Source organism: Dendronephthya gigantea, unplaced genomic scaffold (genome assembly GCF_004324835.1).
Source record: "Dendronephthya gigantea isolate DGI-Jeju-01 unplaced genomic scaffold, DenGig_1.0 000031F, whole genome shotgun sequence".
NCBI classification, from domain to species: Eukaryota; Metazoa; Cnidaria; class Anthozoa; order Malacalcyonacea; family Nephtheidae; genus Dendronephthya; species Dendronephthya gigantea.
This window is the reverse complement of record NW_021163041.1, coordinates 763,918-779,268: the sequence shown is the minus strand read 5'-3', so window position 1 is coordinate 779,268 and position 15,351 is coordinate 763,918. Positions and strand designations below refer to the sequence as shown.

Genomic DNA, 15,351 nt, shown 5'->3' with positions numbered 1-15,351 from the left:
TCCTGCTACCAGTTTCAGTGATTTACTATACATAAAATATGGTTAACAGCTCAGAAAACGTTGACCCAACAGTAACGTATTGGGTGCATAAATGGAATTACGTTTCAATGCCTTTTGAGATTGCTGTTACAACTTCCGTTTTCAGTGCACTTTTTGGTGTCTTCGGGGGATTTGCCAACGGTTTGGTTCTGTACGTTATATTTCAAATTAGAAGATTCCAAGAACGGGACAATCTCGATATACTTGTTCTAAGTTTGTGCTTTTCAGATTTTCTATCCAGTGTTGTTGTTCAGCCAGTTTTAATAACACGTCTACTTTCACAGTCTCATGTATCCAAATTCCACTCACTGCTTATCCACACTTCAACACATTTCACTCTTGTCTTGGGGTCTCTAAGTCTTCTCTCCATAACCTTCAGCAGATATTTGTCTATCAAATTTCCGTTTTACTACGCCAATCACGTCACTGAAACAAAGATATGGCTTTGCCTATTAACAGTCTTTTCTGCTACTGCTGGGATAATTGTTTGGATTTTTATCGATGGCCAAAACGAATCTGCAACATTTCCTATCATAATCAGTACTATATTTGGTCTCACAATATTTTTCCAAATCAATATATTTACGATTATCCATGCCCAAAATCGTAATATGCGTCGACAAGTCATGGCAGTTGAACATAACCAAGGACAAGGCGAAAGTGAAACTTCGTACATGACGAGAAGAACCAACGCGCAGCGTTCAAAGACAAACAAAACAATCCTATATATTTGTGCAGTTTTTATCTTAACATGGCTACCTTCGGTTATATTTCGTGTTGACTTTCTCTTTCATGGAAATCTTACATTCTACATACAATGGCTCCACATTTTTAACATAATCATTCAAATCCATTGCTGCATTAATCCTTGGCTTTATGTATTACGTACTACCCGCATCAAAAATTTTTTGATGCGAATTTACCACCGAGAGTAAAGAGACCATGCATGTATGTACATACAACTATATGAACAAGTAACTATTTGCAGAGAGTAAGCCATCTGGATGATAGCAAATATTTAATTTAAGAGATATCGTATAGTCGTATTCGAATTAATTTTAAAGTCCTTCAATATATATATCACTGATAATTATATACTGATTTCATGTAAAAATATATTATCACAAAATTGTCGTGTGATCTGGTTATTAGTTCGTATATACTGCTTGGAATGCTTAAGTAAATGTTGGCAATTTCATGCTAGCAAACTGAATTTGTAGGCAATCTATTTCTCGACGACAGGCCGACGTAATATGCATTCTCGCTGTCCCCTCAATTTTACACCTCTGTCGCTAATAAAAGATTTACTTGGGAAAGCATGAAAAACTCAAGGCCAAGGGAAAACTTGCAGGAGGAGGACAAAGAGAGTAATTTGGCTCAGGCCCCAGCTTTTTTTGAGACACTTAATCCAAAAAGGGTATCTGCTGGACTCTGAATTTTAAAATTTACTTTGGGTTTGATTTTGGGTTTACTTAATATTTCCTTCCAAACTCATTGAAAGTGATGATGGATATGCATAGTTTTTTTAGTTGTATTTGGGACTGGTTTCACGACGTACTCATTTTTACACCCAGGCAACATGCACACCCAGCAAAATAATACCAAGCAAATATACAACAGTAAGAAAATCGAAAACGTTGACGTTTCACGGATTCATGATTTTCAGTTACCCATGCATGCATTAATCTGATTTCTGAAGTCAAGATAAAACTGTGAATAACGACTCAACAATTTGTACTTGACATCTTTATTACAAATACTTTCGTGCCACTGTCACTGATGTGGCACTCATCAGATAAATTTAAATCAGCCTATTATATACATGCCAAGTCAGTACAAATTGTTGAGTCGTCAAGATATTGTGCCCCGCAGTCGGCAAATTGATATTGCATTTGGTCTTGCATGGATACCGTTTTTTCTTTCAACCTAGTTTCAGGCAACCTCCACTAATAAAATAAATAATAATCTGATAAGAAGAATACTAGCTTATTTGCCCCAATGTTAATGATTTCCAAGGAGAACTATTCTTGTAACGTTGTGAAAAGATAAAGCATGACAGTTATATTTGATTCAAATGTCAATTTTGATTTTTCAAGGCTTTTTGTTGTATATATGATTTATTAAAAGTGTGAAGAAAACTTTTTCACGCCAAAATTAAGCAATTTACCCGGATGTGCGGAAATTACATGCATATTGATCGTGAATTGCATGCTTATTGGCTTATTGCATGCAACTTTTTGATTGAATTTTACTGCAGCAATTTGTATTCAAGGCAATCTTGACTATATATTAACAGGAACTTCACAGATAACACTTAATCGTGACAAATAGATTTTCATGGATTTATTAAGACGTTCCAATTCCAACGCGTTAAAAGCACGATATGTTGCTGATGTTTGCCGGTTGATACATGAAACGTAAAGTAGTAACTTTTTATTAACTAATAACTATAACTAATTGGAATAAAAAATATAAAAATGCAATGAAGTAAATGATTCAACAAGTTTCACTAGGCAAATTAATACTTTCGTACCACGCACAAATTGAATAATGAATATAGATCAAATAATTTGATATTGCTATAGCTATATACGATGAAATTATTTTTCAATTTCCATGCAACACAAGTTAATTACTTTAAATATAGTTATTACTTTAAATGGTTATATATCAATGAATTCAGTAACAGTGCATGCAATCTTTGTAATAGTATATCATTATGTATATTCGCGTCTCCTGCCTGCATATATGAATGACACGGTTACAATCAACGACTCTGTCTCTAATTGATTTACTTGTATTTACTTTACTTATTTACTAAAGTAAGCAGATATGGCAAGTACAACAATTTCACCAAGCACCAATGCACTGGCCGCAACGTTGTTTTGGAGCAGAAAGTGGCCTGATACTAGAATGTCATTCGAAGTTACTGTTGTTGCATCAATAGTGAGTGGCATTCTTGCCCTAGTTGGTGGGATCTCCAACGCAGTTTTGATATACCTAATATACGAAATAAGAAGAAACCATGAAAAAAAGATCGTGGACATACTTGTTTTAAGTTTGTGCGTCTCTGACTTCATGTCCAGTGTTGCCGTCCAGCCGCTCTTGATTAATCACATACTCTCTCCCAGAGCAAACATCAGCCTTCTGCAATTACTAATGCTTCAAATGCTTTCACATTGTACGTTATTGTCAGGCAGTCTCGGACTGTTTATAGTAACTTTGGAGCGATTTGTAAATATACGATTTCCATTTTTCTATCATAACAACGACACTGACGTAACGGTGTATCTTTCCTTGGCTTTTGTTTGGGTCACCACGTTTCTGCTAGGAGTGTGGGTTATCCTCGATCCTGAAGGAGAGTCGAAAGGTTTCCCGATCTTGACTAGCGCTGCATTCTCAATTACAATTCTTCTTCAAATAATGATATTCATGATTGTCCACAATCAGAATCGCAACATCCGTCGACAAATCGTGGCAGTTCAGCACAACAATCAACCCAACCCAAACGACATGGCCAGTCAAACAAATGCCCACCGTTTAAAGACAAACAGAACCATCCTCTATATATGCGTTGTTTTCATCGCGGCCTGGCTTCCGTCGATCCTCTTTCGTCTGTATTATGCTGTCAGTGGGAATGGCACTACCTTTTTAAAATGGGTGGCGGTTTTCCGAATAATAATTCAAGTTCACTCCTGCATCAATCCTTTTATTTATTCATTGCGAACTGAGCGCATGAAACGAGCTTTACTTCGACGTTTAGGCCTTTTTGGACACTTATCGTAAATCGCAATAACCAATCATTGTATTAGCATATATGGCTACATTTATTGTATTCATTTGAAATTGCAAATCTCCATTATCATGACGCTTCGAGCATCGAACTCTTGCAACCTCATCTTCTTTGGTTTAGAATGGGGCGGTCATTCTTGATGTATGCATGCCATTGGCCCATTGAACTGTATACTTTGAACTATAAACTTCTATTAATGTAAATAGCTAAGTTAGCTACTCTTGTGCTTTATTTGCAAAATCATAGTAAATCGTCTTTAAAATATTTTCTTCTCTTTATTTTGTAGTTTTAAAATCCCTCAGACGCGCTATAGCAGCTTGCACACCTTACATGCATTTACACCGAAAATCTGCCGAAGTGAAATGACATTCCACATAAATCGTAGAGATATACCATATCCAAAGAATATAAATACAGATCTCCGAGTTCAATTGCAATAAAATGAATAATTTATCTTCTTATACTGTATTTTCACGTCGTTTATCTGTAAAACAAATATGGACATCCAGTCTCCCTACACATTTTTATTCCCTTTTTCCTTTACATTTTTCATTTCTAGGCCTGGGGGCTTTTTTACCTTACTACCTTGGGTAGAACATATCATTTTAGTAAATCGTTTGTTTCTCAAACTACTACAAACTTCTTCAAGAATGATCAACGGGTAAAAAAACTGTAAACTGTCATTATTTGTGAAATGCTTCTTCTATTTGTTAAATGCGATATGAGAACGTAAAAAACGTCGGATACGAGTGTAACCGGGCTCGTAGGGCGAGTCCGCACAAAATAACCAACGTGTGATATTTCTTTTCATTACGGAACTATAGAAAGCGAGGTTAGTAGCTAAATAGTTGGCTTTTTTGCTGAACAAAATATGACACTTAACAGGTATTTTTGTTCGCGATTCGCAACTCGCAAGTGCTTCGCTGACTTATTGACTTCGCTGACGCTCACTAAGCACTGCTTGTGACATTAGGCAGGAAAAATTTGCCTTATGTTCTTTAATTAGTGAGGGTGCTTATTATCGGGATTTAAGAAGTTATTGCAATAAAGCAATTCATATATAATTGGTCTGGTATTGGCAGCACACAATAAATTCAAATTTAAATCGCCTACTCAAAAACTAATTTCCGTCACTGCCAGACCAGGTGGCAAAGTGTTGGTTGGTAGTACACGCTTTAGACAGGTGAAACGCAATTGGACATTACAAGTAGAAAATAGAATAAAGAAAAATTAATCAAAATTGGTTTTAGAACATGTTAACATATTGGTAAATCATCAATTTATTTCATATGCTTGCTCAGTTACACTTTGTTACGACTTGTTATCTTCAGCATGAACAATCTAAAAACCCAACATATAATGTTGTATCAATAGTTGTTGATAATATATTATAATACTGCCCATTTTTTATCAGAAAATAAAGGTAGGGACTTTAAAATAGGCAATATTTTAAACAATAATGCTGTACAGCATCGAAACGTTGTGAAATAATAAATTTTATATCGCTTTTATTTGTGTCAAAACTTTATTCAAAGAGCTTACTGTTTAATAACAATTTAGTATATTAAATTTCTCCACTTACTTGGCCTGCAATAAGATCTAGATCTTTCCGTCCTTGAGGGGTAATTTTTCGTCCACTAAAATAGATTTCAGTTAACATAACTTCAACAAAAATCACAATTGTGCCTAACTGTTGTTGTCTCATACAAGCACGTTTTGTAAAGGTTCTATAAATCAACCAGAGATATCTTGAGATATCTCACAGCGCTAGCTATGCAATATCTGTTTGAAGTTTCAAATAGTTTTTAAACCTGGGAAAGTGAGGTTGGGCTAAGTAGATAAATTATCCAAAATACATACATACATACATGGGGTTCCAATGAGCAGCTGCTAACTGTGAAAGGGTCTACCCTAAATCTAGATACTAGGTCTACTCCAAAACTAAAACTATCATAGAGCAAGTGAAGTAAACACTGCAAAAAAGTTTACCAGATTCTTATAGGGAAGTAAAATGACAAAAATAAATGACAAAGTTACCCATTTGGATGTTGCTCAATTAAATTTAGTTGTTCCAAAGACTGTAACACCTTTCGTGCCACTGAAGATGATGCCTTCTCAAAGTGACATGGTTTTGACCCTCTTCGTTTCCGTCCTAATTCACAAGTAGAGAATGCACACGAATCACTAAGAGAAGCTAAAAATTCCACAGGCTTTTTCTTACTTTGGGGAATGATACAGAATGTACTGGGATTTTTAACTAGATCTTAACTAAGACCATGCCAATATATGCAGCGCATGCTTCTATCTATAAATGTAATGCCAGCATTGATATCAACCTGCCAGAGAAAGTACCACAAAGAATATTACCTCCATAGACCTTTGTGAGGGCTCCAACCCCAACACCACCTCTTAAGTAAACATGGCGAAGTATGGAAGCTATCATAAAGGTCAAACAAGAACATATCAGTTAAACTCGTCAGTTGCAAAATTGAAAGATTTATCATGACAACTAAAAAAGAGCTATATTTCATCTACCAGCTGATGTTTACCTACCTGCTCTTGTATAGAACCAGTCAGGATCATAAGGGGCAAGTTCCTTCCTTTTTGCTGTTTTAACAAGATCAACCCAATCAGGAACTTTCAGTTTACCTTGTCTAAAAGTAAACATAAATATTATATGCAAAGTTGAAGATCTGAAGAATACTGTCAAGTTGACATTGGTCTTATGACTCTTATCTAAGTAAATTTGCAAATTTTAGTCCTTTTTGTGTATTCATGCCAAAAAATGTCACATTTTCATCCCTGCACCATTTGCAAAGGATGCATTTTGTATGGGCAGTTTTTGACACTATCTGCAGGGAATACCTCAGAGTCATCTTCATGTTTATTGCATCAGCACCATCTATCATGATCTCTTACTCAGTATGTACCCTTGTGGAAGTCATATATAATTTGCACAAACCACTTCTGAATATTTCCAGAGAGTGACCACTTTCATTTGGGGTAATTTCTGAGTGACCAGTCATGATAAAAATTAATAGAGATAGCTCTGTGGGTACCCCTCTAGGGACACATACCCCTTTGCAAATTCTGATTGCAAAAGAAATAAAGTAAAACTTTCTGTAGTCTGGTGTCCAAATTATCACAATTATTGTAGATAATTATTGCAATTCTGAACCCCGGCAAACATTATAAAGGTTCAGGGACCATAATTAGTATGTAGAAACTATGCTTCTAGTCAAATAACAGTCACTTTTTTTTACCCTGACCTAAATATTTATTAATAAAATTTAACCATAAGTATCAGGCTGGTTAAGAATATTTAAAAGCATATCAGAAAATATTTGTGCACAACCGATTTGCCTTCGCAAATACCATAAATTCCCATCGCATAAATAAAAATAATTGCTAGTCCACGATTAGTTATTTTGCCGATACAGCCACAATAAAGGAGAAAATATAGTAACCTTTTTAAATGGGCTGAAAAAGCCTTAACAAAGTCATGTGGATTTACGTCTTTTACTGTCACTCCGTGACCGTGTCCAGTCGACATCTAAAAATGTTTTCAGGTGTTAGCTTTTATCTAAAACGAAGTATTTTCGATATGAAATAGGCACGTGTATGAAAAATACACCGCCATTTACCTTGAACGTGAAGGAAAAGAATGATCGAGGGGAGGACGAGAAATGACATAAGGGGTTTTGTCGTAACCAGCCCCCCACAATTTCTCACACGAATCAGCCTCTCTGGGTACAAGATCGAGTGCAATGGCCTCTTTTCCACCCGTTTGTTAGGACGTTTTTCTCTCGAGTCAGTTTCATCCACAAAGACCTCATAATCAAATCATGAATGTCACGGGACACCAATGACCTAGGACTATGGAACCGTTCACAAAAAATGAACGGGTGCAGCACCGTCTAATATAGTACCCGATTTACCATGATTTACCTGTATGACCGACATGGTCATACATGTAAAGGCAGCGAAATATTTTTTTAGTCCGTCCAACTATATTGGAGCAGCTTTTGTTAAAAATATACATACATGGTCACACTTAACTTTTTCTGTGCTCGGCCTTGGTGGCCTGTGCACGCCTGCACGGATACCAACGGTAACAGGTGCCAATTTTAGCCATGCCGGGCCTGTGCTAATAAATCAAGTGTGGTGTAAACTGTGTAAACGGGGCTTTCATTAAACTGACTCTAGTTCACTCATACCCAACCACCATCCTAATCCTGGGTTAATTTAACCTAGTGAGTTAACTATCCTTTGAACCACTTGTCCAACTTCTATATAAATATAACTAGACTTGGGACAAGTTAGATTAGTGCGGGATACACAGGTACTTCTGATGAAGAGGACTGAGGAATAGCTACTATTGGAAGATTACTATTATTGAAAGATATCTACTAGTAATGAGTGACTATTAATGTCATTTTCTTTTGACCTCCCTACAAGAGAAATCGTCCTGTGTCATGTTGTCATGCACGGCATTTGTTTTCGACAAACCAGTTTTGGGCGCATGTTAGTTCAGGGTTAGAACTAACGATTGGCCTAGCTTCGAAAAACTGGCTCTGGGGCAAAGGGAATTTGATATTACACCTGAAGTATTATATATCCTAAGAGGGTATCATTTTATTAAATTTTACAAGAGTTGCAGTCAGTTCAATAACTTCAATTCACTGGTTTAAAATGGAAAAACGAAAAACAAAAAGCTGCTAAAATATTTTTAATTAAAAACACTTTAAAATAGCAGAATTTACTTCCTGTACAAAATACAATACATATACAAATATTAAAATTCGGTAAGTCCACAAAATATCCACATCTCATGATTTTCATTTAGGTGTACACCTAGTGAAAACTTACGAGGAATTGGCCATTTGGGAAAGGTAACCAAAGCCAACCATATAGATTAAACAAAAAACAGCATTTGTAATGTACTCAAAAGATAACGACAGTACTGTTAGTATATGATTAGTACACATGTGTTTAGTATAGACAAATACAGGGAAGCTAAGGAAAAAACTGGATGTGAACTTGAAACATATTTCTTTGTTGTGCTATTATTATCGTCCAACTCTCATTAAGAGAACAAAGCAATGAAACAAATTTTCTCTTGGTTTAAAAAAATTCCCTGGCCATTTGGGTGAAAGATCCAGAGATGTAGATGTTTCAGAAAATAATGAGATCAGATTACTCTTTCAAATCACATTATTTGGCACACAAAAGCTGACTAAAAATTACTACTTACAATTTGTGCATATATTGTACTATATATTGATGACAATACTAGTGTTTTTGTTTCACTAAAACCAATAAACAATATCAAGTCAATCAAATACCTAGGGTGGATTTGTGGCAAATGCTTGAAGGTTACCCATCTGACTAAGTCCTGATTGAATATGTGCAATATGAATTTCTACATTGTTTTGAAAAGAACTTACATTGGTTGAATCTACTGACTTCTTTAACTCTTGTACACTGTCAACTAAACTTTTAAATTCAAAGGAATTTAAGTCACTCTCAGCAAGCATTTTCACCTGAAGTAACAAAGCTGTGAGACTCGCAATTAATTGCAGCATAGAAGCATTCTCTACATCATGATCAGCATCACCTGATAAACGCTCAACCATCAACTTTGCCTGTTTCTCACATGATCCCTGTAGCCCATCTGACTGATCTAAACTTGCAACACCCTGGACAGAATTAATGTTTTGACAATATTCCTCCACTTCCTTTAAATAATTGTTCAAATCAGTGTTGAGTCTCTCAAGTTCAAGGACAACCTCTGCATATTTCTTCTGAAAATCTCGTTCAATGGGTATTTGGTACGATTTTAGTTTCTCCGCTTCACTATTCAATTGTTTCAATTTATCAACAAATTCTCTTTTCAGAGTTAAAACCTTAGACAATCTAGTTACAAGAGCAAGAAACTTAATTGGAAAACCACCAACTGTGGTATCTCCTTTGTCAAGAACTTCTTGTAGCTGAACACGTGTTGGTGAATTGCTCAGTAATGGATCACCAACTGCAGACAGTTTTCGGCGCACAGAGCTAAACGTTGGCACATTGGCAAGCTTTGGGCGTTCCTTCAATGCAAATGCTGAAATAGGCATGGTTTCTTCACACTCATTACTTTGAATGTCAATATCCATAATCGAATGGGTTCCAAGCTCTGGAATATCAAATCTTACTCTGTATGTAGATGCAGTACTATCAACAGCATCAATCTGCCCTGTAAATATACCACTCTGTGGTTCGTGCAGCCTTGCAGAAACTTTAGTACCAATCACAAGTGGTACTGGAATCTCTTTTGGAAGATCTTTGAACTTTGCTAACTCTGTAACTTTTCTTTGTTGAAGAAGCCGAATTTTCTGCCTTTTGTCCTCTAAAGCACTTCTTTCCTCGTTAAAAAAGGACTGTGAACATCTCCTTGGCTTACCCATTAGTCTTCTCAATTCTCTCCACTCAACTCTACGAAGATTTTTAGCATTTAAGTTTGGAAAATGCTCTCTAAGACAGACGCAGAAGTCATTATCAGTAAGAAACAACGACTTATCAATACTGGAATAAAACCATTCAAAATAACACCATTTGAAAGCTTTTGGTAACTTCAATAAATTCCGTAATTTTGACATCAAACTCGCCGCTGTTTTCTTTGTTGGGGAACCTTTAATGGACGTATTTTGTAATTTTATCGGTTTTCTAGCTTTTCGACGAGGTGAGCCAAATGATGCTTGTGCAATGGCGTTATCGGAGAAGTTAGGAAAGTGCAAAACATCGTCTGTTTGTATTTCATCATCTCCATGCGAGTTCCGTAGCGAAGGCTGATTTCCTCTTAAACTAACTAGGGCTTGCGCAGAAAATTCCATTGCGACAGAATCATCACTTTCCATCTTGTTGCCAAGATAAACATTAAGTTATTTTCTCAACAAGTAGACATATTAAACAATACAACATTCACAAATTGTAAGACCCTTTACGCCTTTTGTGTGAAAATTTTAAAGATGGCGGTATCAATGACGGGCGAGATCCTGGTCATGCGCAAAACAAACATGACGCGTGACGTGAAAAAAATAGGTACGCTAAGCGTTCCCTCACATTTTACTATTTGTGGAAATTTGTGGTCTTACACAAAACAAAATTTGAGAAGTAAGGAAGATAAACAAATTTTGTTAAAAGGCTCTATAAGAAGTTTAAATTTCCTCTTCAACAAAACAGAAATAATTTTTATCGCCACATCCCTTTAATTAAATTTATATAAAGTTATAATATTCTTGATCATTCGTCTTTTCTCAAGTGGTAGCAGATTGAGACGCACATGTCTGACACTCTGTACACGACATTGCGGTCGGGTACTTCATTATAAATTTGGTTTCTCGTCGTTCTACGTCTTCGACCAATGCCTGATGTTTAGTTGTGAAGGCCGAATGGTGACAATACGCTAGAGCATACTCTAGAGTATGCAATACTTTCAGGTCTCACTTGTACAGTAAAGCAACCTCCAGGTGGTGACATCATCAACATCACAACATATTCTTTTTACCAGCCCCAACGTTCTGCTTGCTTTCGCGGTGATCTCCTCAATATGTCTTGCCTACTGCACTAGATAGACGCAGTCACACCGAGGTCCTTGATGTTAAGCACGCATCGACGCATTCAAGCAAATGACTGTCAATGTGGGGGAGAACATGGGGCTAGGCGAATTCTTTTTGGAGATGTGGAGGCACTTGCACTTCAACGAATTGAAGATTTTATTAGTTAAATGAAAAATTCTTTCTGACGTTGAAGAAGGACGCTTTGCACATAGCTCGTGAGAGTAAAACTTGAAATCTGTTTTATTCAAGGTGGCTCTAAACTGGAAACGATAAAGTTGTGACGTATTACCGGAGTCCGGAAAGGTGTATTAAGACCTGCTTGGCATGGTCTACTCAACCTATTTCGGCTATTTGGCACTGAGTATGTATTCTGTGGCAGTTGGCACGACTCACAGTCAGTAGTGACCACTGATAGTGACGGTGGCACAGTTCAGATCCACGACAAAAATTAGAAGTAAACAGGGAAAAAAAGTAGTCTTGCGCCCTTGCCTGGGTCGGGTTTTGGCTTTTTGCTTCTGTTTGATATTGTAAAACCGTTGAGTATTTCCCACTTGAATGGTGACGCAAATCGTTGTGATATATTTCATCTACTTGATTGGATGACGTAAATCGTTGAACTTTGTACTTATGCATTCTCATGCATATCTAATTAAGTACCGGTACAATAAGAAAATATAAATAGAGAAGTAAAAAAATTATATTGAACATAGACAACGGAGAGCCGAGATGGACCACCTTAACAGTTCGAAGAAGACGGAGATTATTTTAAACTTGTCTTGCCAGGATGTTCATGTCTTTCCTACAAACACAAATTCACAAATACAGCCGTACATGTGTACTCATCTGGACCTAAGTGGAAATCATCTAAAACACGTATCAGACGACGAAATATGGCATTTTCTCAACTTGACTACTCTCGATCTCTCCTCAAATCAACTAGAATATCTTCCGTACGGATTATGTAACCTTTCACAACTAAAAGTATTGCTTGTTAGAAATAATGTTCTCCGTGAGTTGCCTCAATCGGCCCAATGTATAACCTCGTTAGAAATATTGAATATCAGTGGTAATGAACTGGATCAGTTTCCAATGCAAGTACTACATTTACCACGATTAAAACAACTTCATCTTGGGGGGAATCGAATTCCTTATATACCAAAGGAGATCAGCCAAATGACAAGGTAATAAATAATATATAAAACGTGTTCGAAATTTACAATCATTCTATGATTTTAATATTGATATATACATCATAGTGATCATACCTTCATTACTCAGCGAAACATGTAATGTCGCCGACCGTTGGGATAATTAAAATAAGCCACAAAATCGTATTTGCAGCAAAGTTGGCCATATTATCGTTTTTTTATTCGGAACATGGTAACATTATGCTCTGTTTCTCAAATATGGCACAGTCATTACAATGTGAACAAAACGGCTAGCTCAATAATTTCGGCTGACGGGGTACATACCAGCTACTACATGATGACTTAGCAGTAGAAATTCTGACTTGGCTTGTTTTCACATAACTCATCATTATTATTACATCACAAGCCTCCTCCTCCTTTTGAAAGTTTACAAACATTTTCGGCCAAAATAATCCTCTTTTAATACTCATATAAAAGAATGACAACTTGATACCCTATCCTACCCCATCATTTATTTCATTATTTAATTAATGGCAGGAATGTGATACTAATTATACCTGACAAAATGCTGTTATACTTCACCTTTTTACCCCTATTTTACATGTACAATGTCCCTGGATAAATTGTATGATATTGATTTTTATTTTTTTTTAGTTTGGAAAATCTGTATTGTGGTGGCAATAAGTTGAGTCAATTGCCTGTGGAATTAGGAAAATTGAAAAGTCTTAAGGTTCTGAATTTGTGTGATAACCATATCACCATTTTACCGAAAGAGCTTGCCAAACTCTCCCAACTCGAATCATTGAGTTTACATAACAACAACTTGACTGCACTACCAATTGCAATTGTGAAGCTGAAAAATCTTCAGGCTATCAGCGTACGTGGGAATCCTTTAGTTATTCGGTTTGTCAGATCTCAATTTTCCAACTTGCCTAGTTTACAGGAGCTTGCAGGAAAGACAATAAAAAACAACCGAATTGATTACTCTGTGGAAAATCTTCCTACATTTTTAGTAAAATACCTTGACAGTGCAAGGAAGTGTGTCAATCCAAGGTGTCGTGGTGTTTTCTTTGATTCTTGCATTCGCCATATAAAGTTTGTAGATTTTTGTGGTAAATACAGGCTGCCATTTGAACAATTCTTGTGTTCTCCTCATGATAATGAACATTGGGAAGATTTGGCAAGTGGTAGCAGTACTTGCAGCAGCAGTGATGATGATGATTCAAGTGTTGAACCATCTTGGATGAAGAAAATTCTATTGGGTTAATAAAATATAACTGCTGTTTTATGTAATTTTTCAGTTATTATAACTGTAAAAAATCACCCCCAAAAGACCCAAAGATATAGAATATTCTCTACTCCTTGATTGAATGTAATACCTGAAATTGGTTGGTAGCAATGAACAAAGCATTTCCAACATATGTCTTGATGTACTAATTGAATGACAGCTAGGATATATATAAAATAATCTCAGCCATGGAATTTCATCCTCGCCTTGGTTTGTAAATGGCTTATGTAATTCTAGCCTCTTTTTTATAAGAACCAGTTTAATAAGAACATTGAGCCTGAATTTTTAAAAAATAGTTCAAAATAAGAAAAATTGGACTGGAAGGGTAATGATACACCTAATCTTGCATGAATTGTTGTTTAGGTAAAGTTTATCTGAAAGGCAAGTAATATACCCGCCCCAGACTTAGAGAAGTACGTACAATACTGAATTCGAGGCATCACACAATAAATTTTTAGCGTTAGCGAATCAAATTGCTCATTTTATTAGCATATTAGGCATATTGGAAGGTAAAGATCGTTCTTTAGCGTCTGTACGTGCAGACTCACCCAATCCATACGGCATTACGGCCTGCAGTTTCTTTATATCACCCGGTTTTTTATGATAGAAAAAATAACAAAAATCTAATTTTATTGAATCTTAATCTTTTACTGAAAACTTGGGTGACATCGACATCAGATTTCGTTTTCACACGAATACCTGATCAGTTTTGATACTGAGCAGCCTGTCATCCGTTGTCACTTCCCACGGTTATTTTTTTTAATATTTAGATCCGTTGAATATTATACCATTTTATACCATATAACGTTTCGCGATGTATACCATTATCAACATTGTAGATAAAACCACAGAAAGCGTTGGATAAGGATTAGAATCATTAGAGTATCACAGTTGACATAAATCTCGATATTTCAAAGCAGTAGCCTTGCCTCTGACAGGTGTTGATTATCTTATAAGATCTCATATCTCTTATAGAATTACAAATTCTGGGCTGCCTTGGATGATGAGAAAAATTGAAATCTGCTAAATCTCAAAGACAAAGGCGGATATGTCTTTAAATCTTTTTTGGCTAGGGCAGGTCTCCCATACGCGACTACGTCCGTCATTTGCATTCCCGATATTGTCAGTTTCCCTGATTCCTCGGCCACGGGCGAGATTTTAGAGCGAAATGCGAAATGTTTCGCCTGCTCCTTTAGAACTGTGAGCAATCAAGCATAATTCATTATCACAAGCGAAATATTTCGCATTTTGCCGAGAAAAAGCGCCCACGGAGAAATGAAATTAAAACAGTGGCGTTCCTGCATGCATATCACGAATATATGAATATGCCCCCCTCCCCCACAATTATACTAAGCTATGCCTATGGTTAGGATGACTGTACGACAACCAGGATTATGTTATTTACTTCTTTCAATAGCGAGTTTAAGATTCACCAAATCTACGACGCGGACGTGAAGTAGCAGATAAATATTCCACAGTTTC

General features: G+C 36.3%; 3 protein-coding genes across 3 annotated transcripts; 1 reads left to right on the top strand and 2 right to left on the bottom strand.

Moving 5' to 3' along the window:
• Positions 1 to 5,072: 5,072 nt before the first annotated feature.
• Positions 5,073 to 7,406, bottom strand: LOC114524609 (40S ribosomal protein S19-like). The gene is made up of 6 exons (XM_028545750.1): positions 7,300 to 7,406; positions 6,386 to 6,486; positions 6,200 to 6,268; positions 5,870 to 5,984; positions 5,415 to 5,469; positions 5,073 to 5,173 (listed from the first exon to the last, which is right to left on the bottom strand). The coding sequence occupies exons 1-6, from the start codon at positions 7,383 to 7,385 to the stop codon at positions 5,144 to 5,146; spliced, it is 456 nt and encodes a 151-aa protein (XP_028401551.1). The 5' UTR covers positions 7,386 to 7,406; the 3' UTR covers positions 5,073 to 5,143.
• Positions 7,407 to 8,590: 1,184 nt separating this feature from the next.
• On the bottom strand, positions 8,591 to 10,841 carry LOC114524643 (protein lin-9 homolog). The gene has a single exon (XM_028545788.1). It carries the CDS (start codon positions 10,729 to 10,731, stop codon positions 9,178 to 9,180), a length of 1,554 nt encoding a protein of 517 aa, XP_028401589.1. The 5' UTR covers positions 10,732 to 10,841; the 3' UTR covers positions 8,591 to 9,177.
• Positions 10,842 to 12,070: 1,229 nt separating this feature from the next.
• On the top strand, positions 12,071 to 14,382 carry LOC114524642 (leucine-rich repeat-containing protein 58-like). The gene is made up of 2 exons (XM_028545787.1): positions 12,071 to 12,614; positions 13,236 to 14,382. Exons 1-2 carry the CDS (start codon positions 12,160 to 12,162, stop codon positions 13,846 to 13,848), a joined length of 1,068 nt encoding a protein of 355 aa, XP_028401588.1. The 5' UTR covers positions 12,071 to 12,159; the 3' UTR covers positions 13,849 to 14,382.
• Positions 14,383 to 15,351: the final 969 nt, after the last annotated feature.